The sequence below is a fragment of the Hibiscus syriacus genome, unplaced genomic scaffold (assembly GCF_006381635.1).
Source record: "Hibiscus syriacus cultivar Baekdansim isolate YM2019G1 unplaced genomic scaffold, ASM638163v2 tig00110370_pilon, whole genome shotgun sequence".
Lineage (NCBI taxonomy): Eukaryota > Viridiplantae > Streptophyta > Magnoliopsida > Malvales > Malvaceae > Hibiscus > Hibiscus syriacus.
The window spans coordinates 228,389-253,403 of NW_024062707.1; the positions used below are offsets into that span (position 1 = coordinate 228,389).

Consider the following 25,015-nt stretch of genomic DNA (forward strand, 5'->3'; position numbering starts at 1 on the left):
TTAAAACAAATTGAGAGTCGAGCCATGAATTGGTTACCATATATTTACTATTTTAGAAATTACGAGTTTGGTCTTATTTAATTTATTGTTCATTATGTTATTTCAAAAAAAGAAAAAAAAAACAGATTTCACTCTGGTTAATGCTTACATTTTTGTGAATATTTAGGATTGTTGCATATCATAGCTCTAAACCTGAGCTCAAACCTAGTTTACCTAAGTAGGGAGAAACGTCACACCTCACGAGGAGCATTGGGCTTCCTTGTGTGTGGGTCTGATAAAGTATCTCTGGAAAGCACCCTAAGTTGCCTATCCGGATATCGGATCCGAGGTACGCTTTTAGTGGTGTGATCCCCTGAGCTGAACCTGATTCACAAGTCTGTAACGGGCCAGAATCGGGGGGCAACCTTAGCAGGTTGTAAAGATAGCTTGGGAACCTTTGCTAGAACCCAACCTCATATAGAGAATTTAGTAAGCCTACCCCGCTAGAGCCATGTGGATACCTAGGAGAACTAGAACGCATGCGGTTAGGATTATTAATTTTCTTTGTATGTTTGTTTTTTCAGTCTCAACTTTGAGTCATATTTATTTATTTTTGCTAAGATTACATCTTTGGACTAATCTTTTCAACTAACTTGATTCTTTTGTTTCTACTAACATTGGTTTCCTTTTGTCTGCTCCTATTGCATTTTTGCATGAACATTACATATTATTCAAAGGTATTGATCCTTAAATAACTGATCATTTAGAAGGTTCTTGAAAAACAATACCGCAGCAATGTCTTTCTCTGGGATCGACAGGATTTTGAAGATACTCCACGTTAGATCGAGTAGCTAGAGGGAGTCTACCTACCAAGGAGACGAGTAGGACATATACCTGCTGAGGTAACAAGTTGAATTCAAAAAGGTTCATCGCTGAAGCCAATAGTTGAATATCACGAACCAGCTCAAAAAAGACTTCTGAAAGAAAGATGTGAGGTAGAAACATTGAAGACGATGCAATACCAGATGCTTGTAGGAGCTAGGCAACTTACAGATGGACCAGATTTTCACTTCCCCAGTGTACCGAGATATTGTCGGTTTTTTAAGAATTGTTCTAGGAACAGTTATTTTGGGATCAATGTCTTTTTCATACATTCATTTTGCATGACATTTGCATTCATCAATACATTGTCGAATCGTACATTAAACTATTCATTCATTAAAATAATGATAATAAGATAAGGTTTACGATCGCAGTGATCTAGGTTTACACTTGTAGCGAGAACGCTTATCATCTGCATGCGAAAGAAAATGCTTGAAGAAATAGAGGTTAAGTTAGCCAAAATTGAGAGAGAACAGAAAGAGATGCAAGAAGAAATGAGAAACAAGTTGACACAAATGGAAGCTAGTATCACAAACTCTCATCTCGATCTACTGAACAAGATGGAAAAAATGTTTAGAGGACATTTGACTGTTGGAAATACCACTATGGAAGACCCCATACATCCTCCGGGTTTCACACATGTTCACATTTCAGAGCACACCTCTGCGCGTCAAGAAATCAGATCACCAGTCTGTTTCACAGTCAAGAACCCACAATATCAGGTCGGAGCTTCATTCCCCATTGATTTTCCTGCTTCGTCTGGGCTGAAGCCAGGTGAACGTTGTATTAATATGGAGGTCTCTGACCTAAATGAATTAGCTGAAAGGGAAAAGATTGTCTAAAGAATGAAAAATATAGAAGAGATGGTAAAATCCAAGGAGATAGTCAATGAATTCTATGGGAGTGATGCAAGGGATCTAAGTTTGGTTCCTGACCTCATATTACCCCCAAAGTTCAAATTACCAGACTTCAAAAAATGCAACGGGAGCACTTGCCCATCGGGCCACCTCACCATGTTCTGCAGGAGAATGACAGGTTATACTGAAAATGAGAAGCTTCTAATACATTGCTTCCAGGATAGTCTGACTGGATCGGTGGTCAAATGGTACAATCAATTGACTCGATCCCATATTAAATCATGGAGGGACTTGGCACGAGCATTTTTGGAGCAGTATCGTCACGTCACTGACCTGGTACCTGACAGGTGGACGTTGCAAAACATGGAAAAACGACACAGCGAAACCTTCAGGCAGTACGCCCAAAGATGGCGCGATGTGGCATCACAAGTACAACCCCCATTGCTGGAGAAGGAAGCTATAATTATCTTTATGAATACCTTGAAGGCTCCATATCTGGGGCATCTGGTAGGAAATGCTACTAAGAACTTTGCCGACATGGTCATTTTCGGGGAATTAATCGAGAATGCCATTAGGAATGGTAAGATAGGAGGCTCTCACAATACCGACGTTAAGAAAGGAGTTGATGTCAATACAGTGAGTTCTTATTCAGTTAATCGTAGGGCCAAACCTTATAAAATGACCCGAGAGAAGACCCCTATTGGTGAAATTCCAATGACATATGAAGAGCTACTCCCAGTAATAGTTGAGAAGAATCTCGTGACTCCAGTTACGTCTAAACCGAAAGAACCTCTATTTCCTGAGGGGCATGATGCTAATGCAGTATGTAGCTATCACATGGGAAGCTCAGAGCATACTACTGAGAATTGTGGGGCATTGAAGCGCAAGGTTTAACACTTAATCGATTCAGGGGCATGGACATTCGAAGGATGATAGAGCATTCTGATGCAAACCGAGAAAAATCATTGCAGCCATTACGAACTTTTAATGCACTCGCATATTGTCTTGTTTGAATTTATTTTCTTTCTCTTTTCGTTAAAAAGTTTGTAAGTCACTTGACAATCAAACATTTTAAGTAAAATGCTACCTTCTGAGGTTATGAGCAAAGAATAATTTTCAGACTCGAAATTCTTTAAATATCCACTGGATTAAAAGCTCTTTTAAGAATCAGAGTTATAGATCTTTGATAAATTGAAAATATTGAAAACTGATAAAACAAAGACCCTTGAACTTACCACAGATGATACACTCGAACCCCATACCCTTCTCTTGCAGGGACCACTATAGCTTTCTCCTCTCATGAGGAAACGACTAAAGGCTTGACATTCAGGTATGAATAAGAGCGGACAACATGGGGCATCTCTTGTGTATGACATTGCAGAACTACCTAGACTATACTTCTGCTGAAGATGTTCAGTGATGATACTAGTCTTCGCAAATGGAATGGTGGAGTAGATGAATTTAGTTTAGGTCAGTTGTTTGGGAACTGAACTCTAAATATGGAATTTCCTGACAATCAAGGACACCTAGACTATAACAAGTTCTTCTCGATGAGCTTAAGAAATTCTAAATCTGAATACTCGAAAGGCTAATAAATTATTAATATATATGAGCTATTCTGCTAAAGCAATTGGTTATAGAGGTAACTCAAAAGCCCTGTCTTTATGAATAGATTGCATTTAAACCATGAAATTATTCGGATACTCGCCAGTTCGGTGTTTGCTCCACTGTAATTGTCAAGTCAAAGATCTTGTGATGAGACGAACCCTTCAGCTAGCCCAATGAGGGAAAATATAAGGTATATACAATAAAGCTGAATTAAGTTAGCCGAAAATGGCAAATTAAATCAAATTGATCTAATAATGAGTTTCGATGAAAATGGACTAAGGGAATCGGGGAACACTTGTTATAGTCAACCTCACACAAGCACGCAGGAATTTTATGTTTAGACTGATGTCCCTACACTACCTTTGTTAAAGGAAGTCTATGAAGCTTGAACAAATGAAAGATTTCAGAGAACTGAAACAAAAGTGTTCTAGAAAGTCTAGTGATTGATTATGCTAGTTGCGTCATTTTGTCCGCATCCGATTAAAATGCCAAGCCAAAGAAGAGGGGCAACTCGTAAGGTTCACAATGACCAAAGAAGAGAGGACATTTTGATGACTAAAACCTTAGAAACTTAAGGGAGCTAACTTGAAACCAACCCATCAATTTTGACACTTGTCAAAGAGGTATAACTTTGAAAGATTAAAAGAGCTGTTGATTCTTTTAATATTTACTAAACTTATGTTCTGAGATTTGCTTCAATTGTGAGCCTAAAAGAATGACGTTTTCTTAAATGAACTTTCCATATTTTGAAAATAAAAAGAAAAAAACCATTTTCAAACAGGACAATCTCTCTGGGGAGTTTAGCCTGGAAATTGACAGAGGTCCCTCAGACCTAGAAGCTCAAAACCAGAAATTGGGGCAAAGAATTTGAATTTTAAGGAGCCAAAAAAGTATATGTTTGCAGAGAAATGTGATGGTACACCCTGGTGTGAGAGAAAATGAAGACGAACAGATCAAGAAGAGAACCAAGATTGCTTGAGCACATTTTCTCTGCTATTAATCAAGAAGAACATGCATTACACATACATGAATTTGAATCTTTGCATCAAACATCCATCATCAGGATAGTTACATCTATATATATTTTACAGATCTTTCAGGAGAAGATGATATTAAAAGATAACAAGACGTCCTCAACAAGAGGGAACAATCATCTTCAGATTCAATATTTCCAAACAAATTTTGTCTCGCTTGAGATATACTCATTGAATATGAAGGATTTATCTCACTTGAGATTGTTTTTCTTAAAACAAGATTTTGTCTCACTTGAGATAGTTTCCCTTGAAACAGAAGATTTTGTCTCGCTTGAGATAGTTTCTCTCGAAACAGAAGATTTTATCTCGCTTTAGACAGTTTCCCTTGAAACAAATTTTGTCTCGCTTGAGACAGTTTCTCTTGAAACACAAAATCTTTGAATATGTTTCTATTGAAATAAATTTTGTCTCCCTTAAGACAGTTTCTCTTGAAACAAAAATCTTTGAGACCGTTTCCATTGAAACAAATTTTTTCTCTCTTGAGACAGTTTCCCTTTAAACGAGTTTTGTCTCTCTTGAGACAATCTCCCTTGAAACAAATTTTGTCTCTATTAAGACAGTTTCCCTTGAAAGAAGTAATGTATCTCACTTGAGATGGTTTTTCTTAAAACCAATTTCATCTCGCTTGAGACAATTTTGCCCTGAAACAAGAAATTTTATCTCACTCGAGAAAGTTTCCCTTAAAAAATATTTCTTATTCATTTTCATCCAGATATTGAACATTTGACAAGAATTCCAAAGTTAGCGAGGTTTCATTGCACAATTCCATGTTGAAGAAGATATCAGCAAAGAACCAGTTCACGTCTTCATCTTTGAAAGAAATGGATCTCAACAAAATTCAAGGACCTCTGGGTCAAAACTTTCGGGTACTTCAAACACCAAATTATTGACACATGATAATCTTTTGTAGGTTTGAAAAATCTTCAAAGAGAAGATAAACCGATCAACATTTCCAGTAGAGAATTCATAAAGAAGAGATACATCAACTTTTTACTCGATTCTATCACAGAAAGAGATAGATCAACACCGACGTCTCGTTCGATTCCATCACAGAAGGAGGTGGATCGACATTTTTATTTCTCTTAAATCTATCGCAGAAAGAGTTGGATCAACGTCAATTTTTTGCTCGATTCTATCACAAAAGGAGGTAGATCAGCATCAACATCTCGTTCGATTCCATCACAGAAGGAGGTGGATCGACATTTGTTCGCTCAAATCCATCGTAGAAGGAGTTGGATCAGCGTCAACTTTTTGCTCGTTTCTATCATGGAATGAGGTAGATCAGCATCGACATCTCGTTCGATTCCATCACAAAAGGAGGTGGATTGACATTTTTATCTTCGCTCAAATCTATCGCAGAAGGAGTTGGATCAGCATCATTTTTTTGCTCGATTCTATCACAGAAAGAGGTAGATCAACATCGACATCTCGTTCGATTCCATCACAGAAGGAGGTGGATCGACATTTGTTTGCTCAAATCTATCGTAGAAGGAGTTGGATCAGCGTCAACTTTTTGCTCGTTTCTATCACGGAATGAGATAGATCAGCATCGACATCTCGTTCGATTCCATCACAAAAGGAGGTGGATTGACATTTTTATCTTCGCTCAAATCCATCGCAGAAGGAGTTGGATCAGCATCATTTTTTTGCTCGATTCTATCACAGAAAGAGGTAGATCAACATCGACATCTCGTTCGATTCCATCACAGAAGGAGGTGGATCGACATTTGTTTGCTCAAATCTATCGTAGAAGGAGTTGGATCAGCGTCAACTTTTTGCTCGTTTCTATCACAGAAGGAGGTAGATCAACATCGACATCTCGTTCGATTTCATCACAGAAGGAGCTGGATCGACATTTTTATCTTTGCTCAAATCCATCGCAGAATGAGTTGGATCAACATCAACTTTTTGCGCGATTCTATCACAGAAAGAGGTAGATCAGCACCAACATTTCGTTCGATTCCATCATAGAAGGAGATGGATCGACATTTGTTTGCTCAAATCCATCGTAGAAGGAGTTGGATCAGCGTCAACTTTTTGCTCATTTCTATCACAGAAAGAGGTAGATCAGCATCGACATCTCGTTCGATTTCATCACAGAATGAGGTGGATCGACATTTTTATCTTCGCTCAAATCCATCGCAGAAGGAGTTGGATCAGCGTCAACTTTTTGCTCGATTCTATCACAGAAGGAGGTAGATCAGCATCGACATCTCGTTCGATTCCATCACAAAAGGAGGTGGATCAACATTTTTATCTTCGCTCAAATCCATCGCAGAAGGAGTTGGATCAACGTCAACTTTTAGCTCGATTCTATCACAGAAGGAGGTAGATCAACATCGACATATCGTTCGATTTCCATCACAGAAGAAGGTGGATCCACATTTTTTATTTTCGCTCAAATCCATCGCAGAATGAGTTGGATCAGCGTCAACTTTTAGCTCGATTCTATCACAGAATGAGGTAGATCAGCATCGACATATCATTCGATTTCCATCACAGAAGGAGGTGGATCGACATTTTTATTTTCGCTCAAATCCATCAAAGAAGGAGTTGGATCAGCGTCAACTTTTAGCTCGATTTTATCACAGAAGGAGGTAGATCAGCATCGATATATCGTTCGATTTCCATCACAGAAAGAGGTGGATCGATATTTTTATTTTTGCTCAAATCCATCGTAGAAGGAGTTGGATCAGCATCAACTTCTTGCTCGATTCATCACATATGGAGTTAAATCAACAATACCTCTATAGAGGGATCAACATTTTCAGTGGAAAGACCAGGATGAGAAAAACCCATGATCAGAAGAACTGAAGATGAAGACTCAGCCAAGAGAACGAAGCAAATATGACATCATTTGTAGCAAAGAATCAATGATTTCACAGAATGAGAAGAATTAACATTCCCCAGTGAAGAGTTCGCAACGTGACAAGAAGAGACCAAGATAAAAAAAATGGTGCTTTATTATCTTTGCTCCATTCCTGTTTCATAGCATTGAGCAAAGAGGGGCAGCTGTAAACACCATTTTTCAAACATCAACACCCACCATCTCATTTTTCAACATCAATACCCACTACACCATTTTTCAACACAAACCCTATCATCCCTTGTTCCCTGCGAGAATTAAGGAGTAACCAACTGCTTATGCAATTTGAAAAATCATTGTAAATCTGGCTATAAAAGCCGAACGCATGTAATCAAAAAAGGAGGATTTTTCTCTCTGATTTTTTTAGAGAAATACAAGCATTTTAAGGGTAAATTTTATTTTCGTATTCAAATACTAATTTTTTTACTCTATGCTATTACTAGAAAATACTAAAATAATTTAGAATCAGAGAGAAAAAAAAATAAAAATCAGATTATTCCAAGGTATTTTGAATATTTTTTTAGTTTCGAATCTAATATATTTTTTTTGAAGCTTTGCATGTAAAATAAGAAGGAAAGAGAGTGAGTAGATTATTACCTTAGAAAAGTATCGATCGAGGCGAGTCGGTTCGCAGTGGTGGCCATGGTGGTTCATGGCCACCGATCATTTATTCCACGAAGTAAAAATGAAATAGAAAAAGAGGGAGAAAGTTGAGAGAAATAATAAAGAGAAGAGGAGAGGAAAATGGAAAACAAATGCGCAGAAATGATTCTGGGAAGGGGAAAAAGTAAAGTTATTTTGGGTTTTGGGCTTATCACGTGTCAAGTCATCCATTTTAATATGTTTCATGTTTTAGTTTAAGGGTTAGGTTAAATATCATACTAGGTCCTCATAGTTTTAGCGTGTTTTGCATTTAGATCACTAGTTTTAGGTTAAATCACTTTATTGGTCCTTTAAGTTTAATGTGATATGCGTTTTAGTCATTTTTAGGGTTAATCGTGCCTTAAGTCCCTTCAAGTTAAGCGTGTTTTGTGTTTTGGTCAACATTTTCTTTTATTTTACATGATTTTCGAATTGGCTACTTTGTTTTGTATTATTTTAATTTAGTCCACTATTGTATGTATTATTTGTGTTCGAAATGGGGTACTGATGTTTATGCTATTCCATTTTAGTCCTATATTTATTGTTTTATTACGATTCTAGTGCTCCTGTTATGTGATTTTCTTGTTTCATGCCATGATATTTATTTTTATTAATGTTTATAATCTTAAAATTATTTTTCACTAAGATATTAATGAATATATATGTATATTGTTTATTTGTACCATTAAAGTATGTTTTATGTTTTAGATATTTATTTTACTTATATTATTATATATTACTTGATTATATACATAATATTGTATGTAGAGCATGATAAATATTATATTTTATATTTTCATTATATTTTAGAATAAATATTATGTCCTACGTTTAATATCATATTTAGAAAATATGTATTTATTTATAAAGTAAAACAAAGTTAAAATTAACCTTAATGTGTATATATTTATTTTTTAAAAATATATCGATGTATCATATATTATTTTGTTTAAAAATAACCTTAGACTTTTAAATCTTTTATGTCTGATATTTTAATTCTTTGACATGTTTATTCCCCGAAATACGTTTAGACATTTAATATTGACATAATTAAATATGTTAAATAGAGCCTCCATTTTAGGTTAGATTTCAAACTAGTCTTTAATTTAGGAGATAATTCGAGTTGGCCATCGTGTAAATGCTCGAGCATCTCGGTTATTCAATTCAATAATTATTTAAAATCAAACAGGATTAATACTAGAGCCTACATTTTAGATTTGATCCCCCTAGGTTCCTTAATTCTCATAATTTGACACTGTAGGTTAGAAAAGAGCCTTAATTAATTTTTAGTATAATTAGGATTAAATAAAATTTTGCTTGATCGCATTATTTTTATAAATCGAAGGCACTGTTCACTTATTAAAGAATTAATAGTATATCTCCCGCGATCACGCTTAGGGGGTGACTACTGGTAATTCCCTAAAATAAGTCGACATCCTTTTCAAAACCACATCATGTTTTAAAAAACGAGGCAATGTTTGGTTATTAGGTACAATAGCTGATCTCCCACATTTACGCTCGGAGGCGAATGCTATCGGTCTCAATAAACGAATATCCTTTTCAAACTTTGCATCTTTAATGATTTTTTAAATTAAATAAAGATCGAACTCAAAATTTCTGATTTTAAATATAGGGTAATCAACTAGGTACCAATTTTTGGGCGCTTGTGGGGGTGCTAATCCTTCCCCACGCGTAACTGACTCCCGAACCTGATTTCTGGATTTTTGCAGACCCCAAAACTTGGTATTTTATTAAAAAAAATATTTTATTAAAATCACCCAATTTTTACGGTGTTCCAATCTCACCTTAAATGATTGGTGGCGACTTCTCAAATTTCGAAACGATTTTCAAAGAGAAAACCCCCGAGTCGGTATCGGTCTTTTCCCTACCCGAGCGAAAAACGGTGTCGACAAGTTGTTTATATGGGCAATGACAATGCCTGTAAAACTGTTGGGATATGTTCAATTCGATTGAAGAATCAAAATGGATCAACCAGAGTTCTGATTGATGTCCGATACGTGCCCAGTTTGAAGAAAAATCTCATCTCGTTGGGAGCCTTGGAATCCAAAGGCTCAGTAGTCACTATGAGAGATGGAGTTTTAAAAGTCACATGTGGAGCACTTGTGATGATGAAGGGCATCAAAAAAAAATAATTTGTAAAAAATAATTTGTATTACTACCATGGTAGTAAAATTATTGGAGCAGTTACAACAACTTCCGGAGGTGATGATTTGGACATAACTCAGTTGTTGCATATGCAGTTGGGACATCTGGAGAGAAATCCTTGCAAATTCTGGCAAAGAAAGGATTGTTGAAAGGTGCAAAGGCTTGCAAATTGAACTTTTGCGAGCATTGTGTTATGGAAAAGCAGAAGAGAGTGAAGTTTGGCACCACTATATATAATACAAAAGGTATTGTGGATTATATTCACTCAGATGTATGGGGTCCTTCAAAGGAACCATCTTTGGGAGGAAACCATTATTTTGTAACTTTTGTAGATGATTTTTCCAGAAGAGTTTGGGTGTATCCAATGAAGTCTAAAGATAAAGTGCTTCGAATTTTTCTTAAATGGAAAAATATGATCGAGAACCAGAATGGTAGAAAGATCAAACGTCTTAGGACGAACAATGGAGGGGAATATAAAAGTGATTCATTTTTTGACGTTTGCCATAAGTATAGTATTGTTCGACACTTCACTGTTAGAAATACACCACAACAGAATGGGGTGACAGAGCATATGAATTGAACACTATTGGAGAAAGTTTGATGTATGTTACTAATACTGGGTTAGACAAGGCATTTTGGGCTGAGGTTGTGACATATGCTGGTCATCTCATCAATCGTCTGCTATCATCAGCGATAGGAGGAAAAACACCATTGGAGGTATGGTCTGGAAAACCTGCTACTGATTATGATTCCTTACATGTATTTAGATCCACTGCTTATTATCATGTGAAGGAATCCAAGCTTGATCCGATAGCAAAGAAGGCTCTCTTTATGAAAATCACCCATAGAGTGAAGGGATTCCGCCTTTGGTGTTTAGACACCAAGAAGATAATTTGTAGCAGAGATGTTACATTTGATGAATATGCCCTAGTAAAGAAGGTAACAAATGAAGTTGTCCAGAAAAGTAGTACTCCGCGGCAGTTGGAGCATACTCCAAAACAGGTGGAGAATCAACAGACGATGATCCCAGAAGTTGATGCAGCTGATTCTTCAACTCTAATAGAATAATCAGAAGATGAAGAGGTTCAAACCCAAGAACTATTGGAGACACTAGAACCACTTGCAGTTACAAGGCCAATGAGAGAAATTCGTAGACCTGCTCTATTTGTTGATATGGTGGCCTATGCTCTTCTAGTTGTTGATGATGATATCTCTATCACTTACCAAGAAATAATACAAAGCTTGGAAATTGATAAGTGGAAAAGAGTCATTGATGAAGAAATTTAATCTCTCCAAAAGAACAACACTTGGAAACAGGCACAATTACCGAAAGGTAAAAGAGCAATTGGATGCAAGTGGGTATTTGCAAAGAAAGATGGATCTCATAGCAAGAAAGATGTTCTCTATAAGGCAAGGTTGGTACCTAAAGGCTACGCTCAAAAGGAGGGAATCGACAATAATGAAGTATTTTCCCCTGTTGTGAAACATTCCTCCATTAGAATATTGTTGGCCTTGGTAGCATAGTTGAATTTAGAGCTAGCTCAACTTGATGTAAATACGGCTTTATTGCATGGTGATTTAGAAGAGGAGATCTATATAACTCAACCAGAAGGATACAAAGATGGTGGTTGTGAAAAATGGGTTTGTAAGCTGAACAAATCGCTATATGGATTTAATCAATCTCTGAGGTAGTGGTACAAGCGATTTGATAGCTTTATGAGAAGGAAAAAGTACACTATAAGCAAATATGATTATTGTGTGTATTTGCAAAAGCTCAAAGATGGATCTTTCATTTATCTTCTATTGTACGTTGACGATATGTTGATCGTTTCAAAGAGTCAAAAGGAGATTGACAAATTAAAGGCTCGGTTGAATCATGAGTTTGAGATGAAAGATCTAGGTGAGGCCAAGAAGATTCTTGGTATGGAGATAAGCAGAGATAGACAGATAGAGAAGCTTTGTTTAACTCAGAAGTAGTATCTGAGAAAGGTATTACAATGTTTTGGCATGAATAGAAATACCAAACATGTAAGTATCCCACTAGCTTCTCATTTGAAACTTAGTTCTCAGTTATCTCCTTATGGCAAAAAGTTACATATGCTAATGCAGTTGGGAGCATGATGTATGCAATGGTGTGTACGCGTCCTGACATTTCACAAGCAGTTGGAGTTATGAGCAGGTATATGCATGATCCTGGAAAAGGACATTGACAAGTTGTGAAATAGATTCTACAGTATGTTCAACAAACTGTGGATGTTGGTTTAGTCTTTGAAAAGGATAAATCACTTGGTCAGTGTGTGGTTGGATATGTTGACTCCGACTATGCTGGTGATTTGGATAAGTGTCGATCAACTACTAGGTATTTGTTTACTCTTTCTAAAGCCCTAGTAAGTTGGAAGTTTACTTTGAAATCTACGGTGGCTTTGTCTACTACAGAGACATAATACATGGCAGTTTCAGAGGCTGTGAAGGAAGCAATTTGGCTTAACGGGTTGATGGAAGACTTGGGAGTTGTTCAAAGTCACATTAGTCTCTATTGTGACAGTCAGAGCACTATTTACTTAGCGAAAAATCAAGTCTACCATTCAAGGACTAAGCATATCGACGTGAGGTATCACTTTGTGCGGGAGATCTTTGAAGAAGGAAAGATTATGCTTCAGAAAATTGCGACAGTAGAAAATCCTGCATATAGATGACCAAGGTAGTAACAGTAATCAAGTTTAGTCATTGTTTGAACTTGATTAACATCCTAAAAGTATGAACACATTCGGGTGTGTGGCGCTTGTGAGTGCAATTAGAGACACAACATCAAATTTGGGGAGTTGAAGAAGTTGAGTAGGCTTAGTAATTTCAAGCCAAGGTGGAGATTTATTATTTTTTGGCTTGAAATCAAATTTGGCAAGTTGGAAAATTCATCTTGGTTGGTGGACAACTTATTGAAAAATTCATCTTGGTTGGTGGTCAACTTATTGAAAAATTCATCTTGGTTGGTGGTCAACTTATTAGAAAATTCATCTTTGGTAGGTGGCTAACTTTGCATATGGGAATTTCATCTTTGGTCTCTAAAATATCATGTTATTTATAAATTTAGTCCTTAAAACTTAACTATAAATAGACCTAAGTATTCCATTAGAAATCATCCCAAAAAACAAATTCTCTCTTCCATTTGTTTTCTTCATTCTCTCACTTTGGGAATTCTAAAGAATTATATTTGTTGTAATATTTTGCTGATAGCGAAGTTAACATCCGGAGTGGTGCCCGAGGAGTAGATTATATTCTCGTCGAACCTCGTAAATTTGGTGTGTTCTCTCCTTTATTGTTCTTTATTCGGTTTTTCCATTGTGTTTCAATATTTAATAGTTTGACGGGTTTATCCACTGTGCAACCTTTGGTGGTTTTGATCTTGACATTTTAGGTCATTTTTGAAACTACGTTCGTGTGAGAAATAACCCGGTTTCTCCAACACTAAGTGTTACCTGTTGCAACGCCGACATATTGATCGGAAGGGAATGACAACGATGGTCAACGATGAAGATAAATCTGTTAGGGACTTTGACCTTCATGACTAAAGGGAAAATGCATCGTTTATTTCACTGAAAGTAAATTTTGAAAAAATAATTATATATTTTAGAAAATAAAATCAGAAAATTATTTTTTGGGCTTTGGATAATGCTATATAAATTATTTTTTTGTTGTTTGATAAAAACAATTAATACAATTTTTGAATTTTTATTTATTGAATAAATTATCAATACTAATTTATAATAGTGAAAGTTGGTTATCAAAATACATTTTATCAATGTTTATTTGTACCGGTATAAATTAGTTCATTAAATTCTTATATAAGATGTTTTTATTTATCTATACAATAAATGCAAACAAAAATCTAGTATATAAATTATCTGAATTTAAGAATTATATTATTAAAAAAACAATTATCTATAAGGAGTTTCTCCACCATAACCGATGCCAATAAACATGGATCAATTTTAGTTGTATTAGAATATCATATGGAAAACCTATGTTGTTCGAGTTCAAATGTATACATGGAACTTGAACAAAAATGTGTAGAAAATGAACATTTTAAGAAACTGGAATGTTGAACATAGAAAAAATTGATTTTGAGATAAATTATTCAATTCTTTTTTCAGTTGAAGGAATGCATGTTCCTTGTTCATACAACCATGTAAAAGGATGTTAAACTCTTAATGAATGAATGAAAACTTTGGGAAAAAAGATAATAATTAATGGCTTTTTCTTTTCTTGGGGAATTAAAGAAGAAGAAATCTGCAAGGGGAGGGGGGACATTGCAGTGTCCACTAATGGCTAAAAATTGTTGAGAATGTAAGAGTGAATTAACGAAGAACATTAATAAACTCATCAAGATTTTACAGCTTTGAACGTTTCTTTTGGCAGGGATGAGTGTCGTTCCCTTTTAGATTTTCGTACTTTCAGATGTCATGGCACCACTTTCTGTTCCTGTGGTGGTTTGCTGTTGAGTCTGTGATTCTGCAACCAAAATCAGTAATAAAAATTTTATTCTCAGCACACATATATACATGAACTTAAGCACGATTTTATGTTAGGGGTGAAAATAGAAAGAAAAAATCTAAATTAAATGAGAGCTTGAAATTTTGAGGACGACCGTCCCCATCCCTGTGAACGAGTATAACAATTTAAAGCTATGGTGTTATGGTTCTTTATTTATGTTGATGTATTTGTGTCCTGAAAGTGATTTTTCACTGAGAAAGAGGGCCCTGGACCCATCTGCCAGCCTATCATCCACGTTAAGTCCTTATACATCACATGCAAATGGATTAAATCAATTGATTCATTCAGCTAATTTTAAGAAACTGATATGATATAGCTAAAGATGTTTACTGTTTTTTAACACCAAAACAGCTAGCAAAGACCATTGCATATAAGATGATAATTTGGGACTCTGAAACCAAGTGCTCATTCACATGGTCGATCAAGCTTATTCGTATTTACGTTTCTCAGACTCTGATTTGAATGTTGGATATGAATATGTATCCTACGTTGATATTTTTTCATTTCAACATCCATAGGTCGAACATGTATAGTTCTAAAAAAGAATCCGAACAACATAGACACTATGATCATAGATGCATTTTAAGTCCTATGGTGTTTATTGTGACTGCAGATGTAAACAGAAACTCGAAAATAATATTAAAAGAGATTTACCTGAGGAAGAGGGAAAGGGTTGAGGAGGCGGATATGTGGAGGAGGAGCCCTCCATTGGAGTAGGGTAGTAAAGATAGGAAGGTCCTTGAGGCTGTGGTGCAGAAAATGGTCCCCTTGGAGCTTGCAAAGAATAGCCATAGTAATATGGGGACCCCATTGATGATGACGATGATGGTCCATAAAGTTGATGATAGTATTGTGCCTGCTCAATTTGTGGATTATACACACCCTGCAATGCCACAACATTCAATAGCTGATGAACCACAATAGCTTAACTTTGAAGAGAATTTTCAACTTGTTCTTGAGGAAATTGGTGGAGAAAGAGGTTCGAACACTTACTTGGTGATACACATATTCAGGACTGTAAGTTTGGTACCCGTATGGCGGATAAAAGACGGTAGGCGGCGGTGGTGCTGCAACTCCACTATAAGGCGGTGAAGGTCTAGGCCTTCCAAGTGAAGCGATGTTACAATTTGCTCTTCTTCCATCGATTACAGGGTTGTGATCAACGCAGGCCTTCCTTGCTGATTCAGGATCACGAAAAGTGACCTACAACAACTCCATTAATCTTATTCAGATACATATATCATATAAAAATACATATGTATAGAAGGAATTAGAGAAAACTTACAAAGCCGTATCCTTTAGATTTGCCAGTGTTTTTATCAGTGATGATAACAGCTTCAAGAATCTCTCCAAACTGTTGAAAATAGCTACGCAGTTCCTGGGTCGGCGTCTCCCAAGCCAATCCCCCAACGAACACTTTCGTCAACGTCGTGTCCCCGAAAGGTGATCGATAAAATGGATGAGCCATTGCCCTCTAAAACTAACAAAAACAACGATGGTTAACTTTCCTTTTTTTTTCTGGGTTATATTTACGGTTGACAAGATCCAAGTAAGTTGAGTCTTGTGCAATTCCAGTCCATGATCTTCTTCATTATCCCCTTTGCCTCTTTTTACCCATTTCTCAAAGCTAATTTTCTTTCAAAGAAACAACCATTTGAAGATGTGGTCTGAGGATGAGATGAAGATGGAGGTGGAAAGTTGGTTGACTCTTGAATATTATTGCAAAAGGGAGAGGAGAGACCAGACAGCTGCTTACGTTAATTTGTTGTCTATACGAGATTTTGAGAGTGGGTCAAGCAAAGAGGTTTGGGTTCGTAAAATAAGAACGACAGCTCCGTCATCGACTGCCCTTCCCCTGTCTTTGCTTTCATATGCCCTCCCAACTCCTCCATCAACAGCCTTTGCTTTGCTTGTGTGTTTTTTCTCTTTGTTGTCTTCTGAGTCTTTCCCAATGTTAAAAATTAGTATAAAATTTAGTAATTGTTTTTTTTAATATTTCATTGCCTAATTAATGTATAGGGTAAACTATACAACTGATTATCTAATTATAAAAATATTTCATTTTTATTACTAAAATTTGAAAACATACAAAATGATCACTAAAGTTATATTATATTGATAATAGTGTCAATATATTGTGGTAACTCTCCTAACTAGTATATCAATCACGTGACAATACGTATCACTCGTAATTAAACTGAAGAAGGAAACATAACTTTAATGATCATTTTACAAGTTTTTGAATTTGGGTGCTCAAAATTAAAATATAGAAAGGTAGCCAACTTTGTAGTTTACCCTGATTTATATACATTAAATGTGATTTGACAGATAGTATTAAAAGTAATTAATTGGGATCTGCATAATATTTCATGTGATCTGGTGTGTCTCTACCAAACTTAACTAATTAAGTTGGTGATCACTTTTGGATGAGAAATTTAAGAAACACAAAAGAAAGGAAAAAAATGTGATCTATGGCCCCAGTTTCCTTGGGACAATATAAAGAAGAAACAGACTTGCACGCACTGTCAGAGCATTTAGTAATCAAATAATCATCATTGGTTTTGCAGAACATAGAATATAATCAATATAAACACTTCAAACCATAGTTATTACTGTATAAAATACTTTAAACTGATTATGACAGAATACAGTTATGATATATGGATATCTAAGTCTCACCACTTTTCCCAGTAAAAAAGATTGAGAATGCTCAAGCACTCAGAGTATATATGCTTTTATAAATCCAATTCACGTGTAAAAAGGAGATTTCTCTCCCAATAATACCGAATGTATTTATAAAAAACTTTTATGTATCAAATTTATGAGAATATGTTGTTCAACTTCACTAATCATAAGCTGTTACGTGGAAAGAAAAAAAACAATAGAGCGTATAGTCCAGTCAGGATGAGGTTATAGTTTAATGAATGAGGGGTGACAGATGGGCTCAATATTCATATTCATACCAAGGCAAATGGGGCGGCACCTTTGAAAACAAAATCTGCAAATATATGATAAAACATTTCATCCAAAATCAAGCTTTCCTAATAAACTAAGCAATGTGCTTTACCTGTTAATGGGTGATCATTATAGGATAATCTTCATGTTTTTATTTAAAATGAAAAAAACGTTTTGGGTGCTCAATCACACTCTAATCAAAAATTGGTGGCGACTACTCGAACTGTACGTTTTATTTTAAAAAGGAATCCCAAATTTTTTCGAAACGAGAGGTTTTTTTAAATCACATTACCTTTTAATTAAAAATTAATCAATTAAGATGTTGTTGAAAACTTGAAGTATATATGAATATGCTTTGTAAACTTTGTAATCACTGTTACAAACTACCTTACAACTAGCTTATATAGAAGCTTATACCTTCAAGCTTACTCTACCTTTCAAACAGATTCTTAACAAACTTCATAATAGATTCTAATATTCATAACTGACTCACGCACACAATGCCCTTAATAGGAGCTCATGCACACGTTGCATATTCTGGAATGCACAAGTATATTCTGGAATGCACAAGTATATTCCAGACTTCATATTCCAATATTCTCCCCGCTTCATCATCTTCTTCTTTTAACAAGGTAGAACATACATCTTCTCTCGAAACAATTCAAATGCTCCTTTTGTTAGTGGCTTTGTAAGACCATCTGCTAATTGATGAACAACATGCACATAATTGACTTGAATTTGTTTAGCTGTTACCTTTTCACGCACAAAATGAACATCCATATCAACATGTTTTGATTGTGCATGATACACAAGATTAGTGCTTAATGCAACCGTGCTGGTGTTATCACACCAAACAATAGGTACGTTTCGACATTCAACACCAAGCTCGCATAACAATGAACTTGTCCAAGTAACTTCTGCAGCAGCATCAGCTACACTTCGGTACTCAGCCTCCATTGTAGACCTTGATACTATTTTCTCCTTCCTGGAGCACCAAATTACAGGGCATGAACCAAGAAAGAGTACATGACCAGAGACTGACCTCCTATCATCCAAACTGCCACCCCAGTCAGCATCAGCGAATGCTACAGCTTCCTGTGATGCACCATTACAGGAAAATGATAAACCATAGTTTATTGTGCCAGCCAAGTATCTAAGTATTCGTTTAATAGCATCTAGATGTAACTCTCGTGGAGCATGCATGAATTATGCTGCTTTAGTAACACTGAATACTATATCCGGTCTTGTATGACATACGTACAGCAGAGCACCAACAATGCTTCGGTATTCTCGAGCATCACTTAATAGTTCACCCGCCTCTTGAGTCATTTTTTGAGCTCCAATCATTGGTGTAGTTGTAGGGGTTGCATTAAACAGACTTGTCCTTTCCAAAAGTTCAAGAATATATTTACGTTGAGACAATATCAAAGATTGCTTTGTACGCTTAACTTCAATTCCCAAGAAGTAATTCAAGCTTCCTAAGTCCTTCAAGGAAAAATCATGACTCAAAGCATGAACAACACTGTCAATACTAAGCGACGAGTCACATGTAATTATAATATCATCCACATACACAAGTATGTATATATGACAACTTGCATCTTTCTTGACAAATAATGAAACATCAACTTTAGATTCAGTGAACCCCAGTCGAATTAAACTTGCTTTGAGCTTATCATACCAATTTCTAGGCGCTTGTCTTAAACCATACAATGCCTTATTAAGCTTGCACACAAGAACACTTCCATCAACATCATACTCCTCAAATCCAGGTGGTTGTTGCATGAAAACATCCTCAGCCAACTCACCGTTTAAGAAAACATTATTTAGATCAACATGTCGAATGAACCACTCTCTTGCCACAGCAATGGAAAGCACAACATTTAAGGTGGCAAACTTAATAACTGGGTTGTATGTATCTTTGAAGTTATAACCTGGAATTTGAGAGTAACCCTTTGCAACCAATCTGGCCTTGTATCGTTGAACAGACCCATCAGAGTTCTTTTTTATTTTAAACAGCCACTTGCAGCCAACTATAGCACAATCTTTAGGCATCCTGAAATGATTCCATGTGTTATTTAACTGAAGTGCATTAAACTCTGCTTGAACTGCTTCCTTCCACCTTGGTGATTGAATCGCAGTATAAACATCATATGGAACTTCATCAACAAAGGAATTGGTATACACCTTTGGTTTAAATACACCACATTTACTCCTAGTCATCATCGAATGTGTGTTCATCGAAGTACCAAAACCACCACCTACATTTTGAGCATCATCATGTGCACCACTCAAAATATCAGCAGTAGACTATGGTAGATTAATCGCCTCATGTGCAACATCATAATGTGCACTACTTGAAATATCAGTTTCATGTACATCATTCTAAATATCAGCCGTAACTTCTTGGTCTTCAGCTTGATTGTTGTTGGCTGCATCCATACTAGAACTGGAACCACTACTGAATGGCATCGAGTGGCTAATATTAGCCATCGTATTGTGATCAGATTCCTTAGCATTCACATTGTAAAATTTGTTGACATCTGCCACAATCTGTAAAGAACTAGACAAGCTAGAAGCATTAGAATTATTATAAACCTTGTCATGCAACTTTGCAAAAGGAAACTGTAGCTCATCAAAAATCACATGTCTAGACGTATACACTCGACCATTAGCATCAAGACATTGAAAACCTTTATGTTGTGGACTATACCCTAAAAAGGAGCAGAGTTTAGATCGAAACTCCAATTTATACTTCAAGTAGGGTCTTAAATGAGGGAAACACAAACAACCAAATACTTTTAGCTGCCCATAATCATGTTTCTTTTGAAACAACTTCTCAAAGGGAGATTTTCCTTCTAAAACCCTTGTAGGTAATCTCTTGATTAAATGCACAGATGTGACAACAGCATAGGCCCAGAACTTGAATGGCAATGAGGCTTGTACAAGCAATATAAGAGCAAGTTCAATCACATGGCGATGTTTGCGTTCAACTACTCCATTTTTTTCAGAGGTGTGTGGACATGTAAACCGATGAGAGATGCCACAATTGAGTAAATACCTCGACAAACTCCTAAACTCTCATCCCCAATCACTTTGAACTGATTTTATAGATGAATCGAATTGAGTCTTGATCAGTTACTGAAACATTTTAAAAGCAACAATGGCTTGATACTTATCCTGCAGAAGATACAACCAGGAATGTCTTGTGCAAGCATACCCAAATATCACATAATACTTATAACTATTTGAAATAATATGTGAGGGTCCCCACAAATTTGTAAAGATTAGCTGAAACGGGGTGTCATATACAGAAGTAGAATCAGGAAAATGGAGCTTATGACTTTTTCCCATATGGCATGCAACACAAGTGAATTTATTATTCTTTGAATGAAGCTTTACATTCAACTCTTGACACACTTTAACTACGTTGTCATGCGATGGATGACCCAATCGTTGATGCCACAGATCATACATATCTTTTGATAACTGAGATGAATTAACTTCTGCTCTACCACCACTATCACCTATAGATTGCACACCAAACACGTATAAGCCACCATATTCTCTGCCTCGAAGCAAGACTGCACCCGACTTCTCATCATAAACAAAGCATTCATGGGCATGAAACTCTAGAAAAACAGCGTTTTCCCTAGCAAGCTTTGACACCGAGAGTAAGTTCTTAGTTATTTGTAGAACATGCAACAAATCGGTTAGCAATAACACACGAGATGATGAATGCAAAGATGAGTGGCCAATAGATTCAACCTCTAAAGCAACCCCATTACCAACAAAAGTTTGCCTAGATTGTCAAGATCAACAGATTGACTAATGTTTACACCATCAGAGGTAACATGGTGTGTAGCACCTGAATCCATCACCCATTGTTCACGAGAGGCTGATGATTTAGACTGTACTGCAAACTTGGACCCAGTTCGACAACATTTGCATCCTGTACTGTTGTTATCACCCTCAGCATAATAAGCTGTGTTGGAGCCATCCTTAGAATAGGAACTGTTGTTAGCAGTGATACCAGGAAAATTTTCATCAAATCGATGCCAACATCAATCTACCAAATGCCCATTTTTCCACACAGTTGACACTGTAGCTTGATCCTACCCCTTCCTCAACCATAGGACCTTCCACGAGAATACGATTGTCGAGAGGATGACCTCGAGTCAAACTGATCTCCAAATTCTCCTGAGACTTTCCCTTGAGCCATATGAGCACTCATAGGAAAGTGTTCAATGGAAGCATCAAAGCCTGCCAACTGTGTTTCAGCATCCATTAGCATGGTGTACAAGGAATCAAGAGTGATTGATTCACGCATAGCCGTTAAAGCCGTGACAAATGGTTGATAATCACGAGGTAAGCCTTTAAGGATGCTAGTAACGTGCACAGCTTGAGAGACAACACTCCCATAAGATGCCAAAGTATCACAAACCTCCTTTACTTTTATAAGATACGTTCGCATTGAATCATCTCCTTTATTTAAGGACTGTAACTTATAGTGTAGATTGATCACCGCAGTAGTAGATTGTTAGCAAAAAACTGCAGCACCCCGTATCTCAGACGTCGTTTCGGCGCCTACGAATTATTGAAGAAGAGATGGATTGATTGTTGAGAGTAGCCAGTATGCAAGAGCTCTATCATGTGCTACGAAATCCTCATACAGTTCATTCGTTATTGCCTCACCTGATTCATCAAGCACCGTCATCGGTGGTACATGCAACGATCCCATCAGTAACCGCTCCAACCGATGGCTGCGAACTGTTAACATTATTTGTTGCTTCCATAGGAGAAAATTAGTTTCATCGAGTACAACACTAACTTTCTTGTTGGAGAAGCCTTTGGAACTTCTCAACGCAACCTCCATCAACGAGGGAGAACCATCACCATTCATTATAACAGCCTCCTAAGCAGCGAAAGAACAGAAAGAGCTCTCAAGATCGGTAGCGAAAGATACCATGTTGAAAACTTGAAGTATATATGAATATGCTTTGTAAACTTTTTAATCACTGTTACAAACTGCCTTACACCTAGTTTATATAGAAGTTTATACCTTCAAGCTTACTCTACATTTCTAACAGATTCTTAACAAACTTTATAACAAATTCTAATATTCATAACTGACTCACGCACACAATGCCCTTAATAGGAGCTCATGCACACGTTGCATATTCTGGAATGCACAAGTATATTCCAGACTTCATATTCCAAAGCTTATATAGAAGCTTATACCTTCAAGCTTACTCTACCTTTCTAACAGATTCTTAACAAACTTTATAACAAATTCTAATATTTATAACTGACTCACGCACACAATGCCCTTAATAGGAGCTCATGCACACATTGCATATTCTGGAATGCACAAGTATATTCCATACTTCATATTCCAATAGAGGTAAATTAAAATGGTGTAGTTTTCAAAATCTCATTTTTTTAAGAGAAAAAAATCGTTTCGACAAACCCTGTCTGCTTTTACAAGACAATTCACTTACGTAACAATGTATTATTTAATTTATCCTACATTTCATAAAATTAGAACGATACAGAAAAAAATAGCATAACCCTGTGTAAAGATGCCATGTACAAATTGATAAATGAATCAATCTTTTTTATAATTTATTTTCAAGAAAATATTAAAGTTTAAATTCATTTAATTATAGTATTAAACTTTCATTTTCTGTCATTGTGGTGCTGTAGCCCAAACAATATTACTTCTGTATAGTTTTTGAGGTTTAAAATGAAGTCATTTTGATATTAACATTCTAATTTAATTTGTATGCAATTTTTTATTGAATTTTAAAATACATCTATTTTAAGCACTTAACTTTTTTTGGTCATCATTGTTAGCCAATTATCGTTTGTAACCGGTTATCATTCGCGGTAATATCAGTATCAAAATGTTTGTATTACAGTCGTCTTTCTTTTTCTTAGATTGGTTTTATATGAATCCGACACAAAATCAATGAAAATCCATCAAAGGTTTAGTATTCTAATACTCCATTCTCTTTCAACAACCACTTGATGAGACTATTATCAAGGCAAGTTGTTCACTTTCTTGGAAGAATACTTCTCATTATTTAAATTTTTGAACAGACACCCCAAATCCCAAAACTTTGACAAAACCCTCAAATCCCCCCCCCAAAAGATAATGATTTTTTGTTTATTTTCGTGAGTCTTAAAAGGATTGTAAGAAAATCTAAATTGAAAAAAAAAATAAGATGAGTTGATTGATATCTAGGGGACTAGGGTGGTCATAAAAGGCATCAAAGAGTGGTGATTCTTGATGACGACTAAAAATAAATGAAAGAAATTCTTTAATTTAAATGAAGAATATGATGTGGTAAAATAAAAAGTTATTTTTTGACTTCCATATTAACACTCAATTGTCATGTCATCGGATTGTTAATGGGTTAATGACTCACTGCTATAATTGAAACTACAATCAAAATCCAATGTTATAATTGAAACTAAAATCAAAATTCTAATTGAATTTTAAAGTTCAGTGATGAAATTGATACAAACTCCAAACTTTAGTGATATATGGTATGATTTACCCTTAAAAATATGTACAGCTTATTATTGTATTTGAATTCATAAAATATATTATATTAATATATTAAATTTTAATATATAATTTTGTGTTTGGGTTTAATTCGGTTAATGTTGTTGATGGTCATATAATACACGAGAAGATATAGAGATGAAGCTGATAAATTATCCAAAATAATAATAATAATTAACCATAGAATATAAGGAACAAAATTAAAATTAGGAGGTATTTACTCATGTATTTTTTAATAGTCTAAGATGATTATAAAATAGCATCTGTTCAAAATCTTTTTTAAACATTAATAGCGAACATATACCCTAAAGATACAGTTGCTCAAACTCATAATCTTTAAGGAGAATGACATTCATCTTAATCACTAAGACTACTCGATAAATTTTACTCATATTTTTAATAATATAGGAAGGAGATAATGATTCCTTGAGACAAAGCATAGCTCAGTTCATGTACTTAAATACTTAATATCCTTTGATTTATTGGTATTTTTTAGTCCATAATATAATAAAATAATGTTCAAGTGTATGTTAATGGGAAGGGCTTTTTCTCTTAACAAAAGGTGTGTTCGAGTATTGTTTATGTTCAATTCAAAAAATCAAATTTGATTAAATTTTTATTATTTTATGTTTAAGTTTGCTAAGCGTTAGTAAGCTTATTCATTTTTCAGAAGAAAAATAGTATTTTTTTTATTAATTTAAAACGATTATAAGATAATATATATTTTTAAAAAAATTATCATTTGACAATAAAAAATTAATTATCCTTTTAATCTATAATGTTTAAATTCTTGACGTCTAAAAATAACAATCATCACATTTCTGCCCATGTGGAGTCGAATCACTATTTCATATTTTTTACACAAAAGAAAAATAATTATAATATGAAAAAGAAAAATCTCGAG

General features: G+C 35.4%; 1 protein-coding gene and 1 pseudogene across 1 annotated transcript; one reads left to right on the forward strand and one right to left on the reverse strand.

The window, feature by feature from the left end:
- Positions 1-14,367: 14,367 nt before the first annotated feature.
- On the reverse strand, positions 14,368-16,448 carry LOC120121317 (probable RNA-binding protein ARP1). Its single transcript, XM_039140706.1, has 4 exons — positions 15,871-16,448; positions 15,579-15,788; positions 15,240-15,468; positions 14,368-14,543 (listed from the first exon to the last, which is right to left on the reverse strand). The coding sequence occupies exons 1-4, from the start codon at positions 16,051-16,053 to the stop codon at positions 14,470-14,472; spliced, it is 696 nt and encodes a 231-aa protein (XP_038996637.1). The 5' UTR covers positions 16,054-16,448; the 3' UTR covers positions 14,368-14,469.
- Positions 16,449-23,049: 6,601 nt separating this feature from the next.
- Positions 23,050-23,158, forward strand: LOC120121333 (annotated as a pseudogene).
- Positions 23,159-25,015: the final 1,857 nt, after the last annotated feature.

Bases quoted from the DNA above. Each gene is read 5' to 3' on its own strand.
- LOC120121317 (XM_039140706.1), bottom strand. From the start codon at position 16,053: ATGGCTCATCCATTTTATCGATCACCTTTCGGGGACACGACGTTGACG. The intron at 15,789-15,870 runs GTAAGTTTTCTC...GAGTTGTTGTAG, and splicing joins AATCTAAAGGATACGGCTTT to GTCACTTTTCGTGATCCTGA. The intron at 15,469-15,578 runs GTAAGTGTTCGA...GTGGCATTGCAG, and splicing joins CTGAATATGTGTATCACCAA to GGTGTGTATAATCCACAAAT.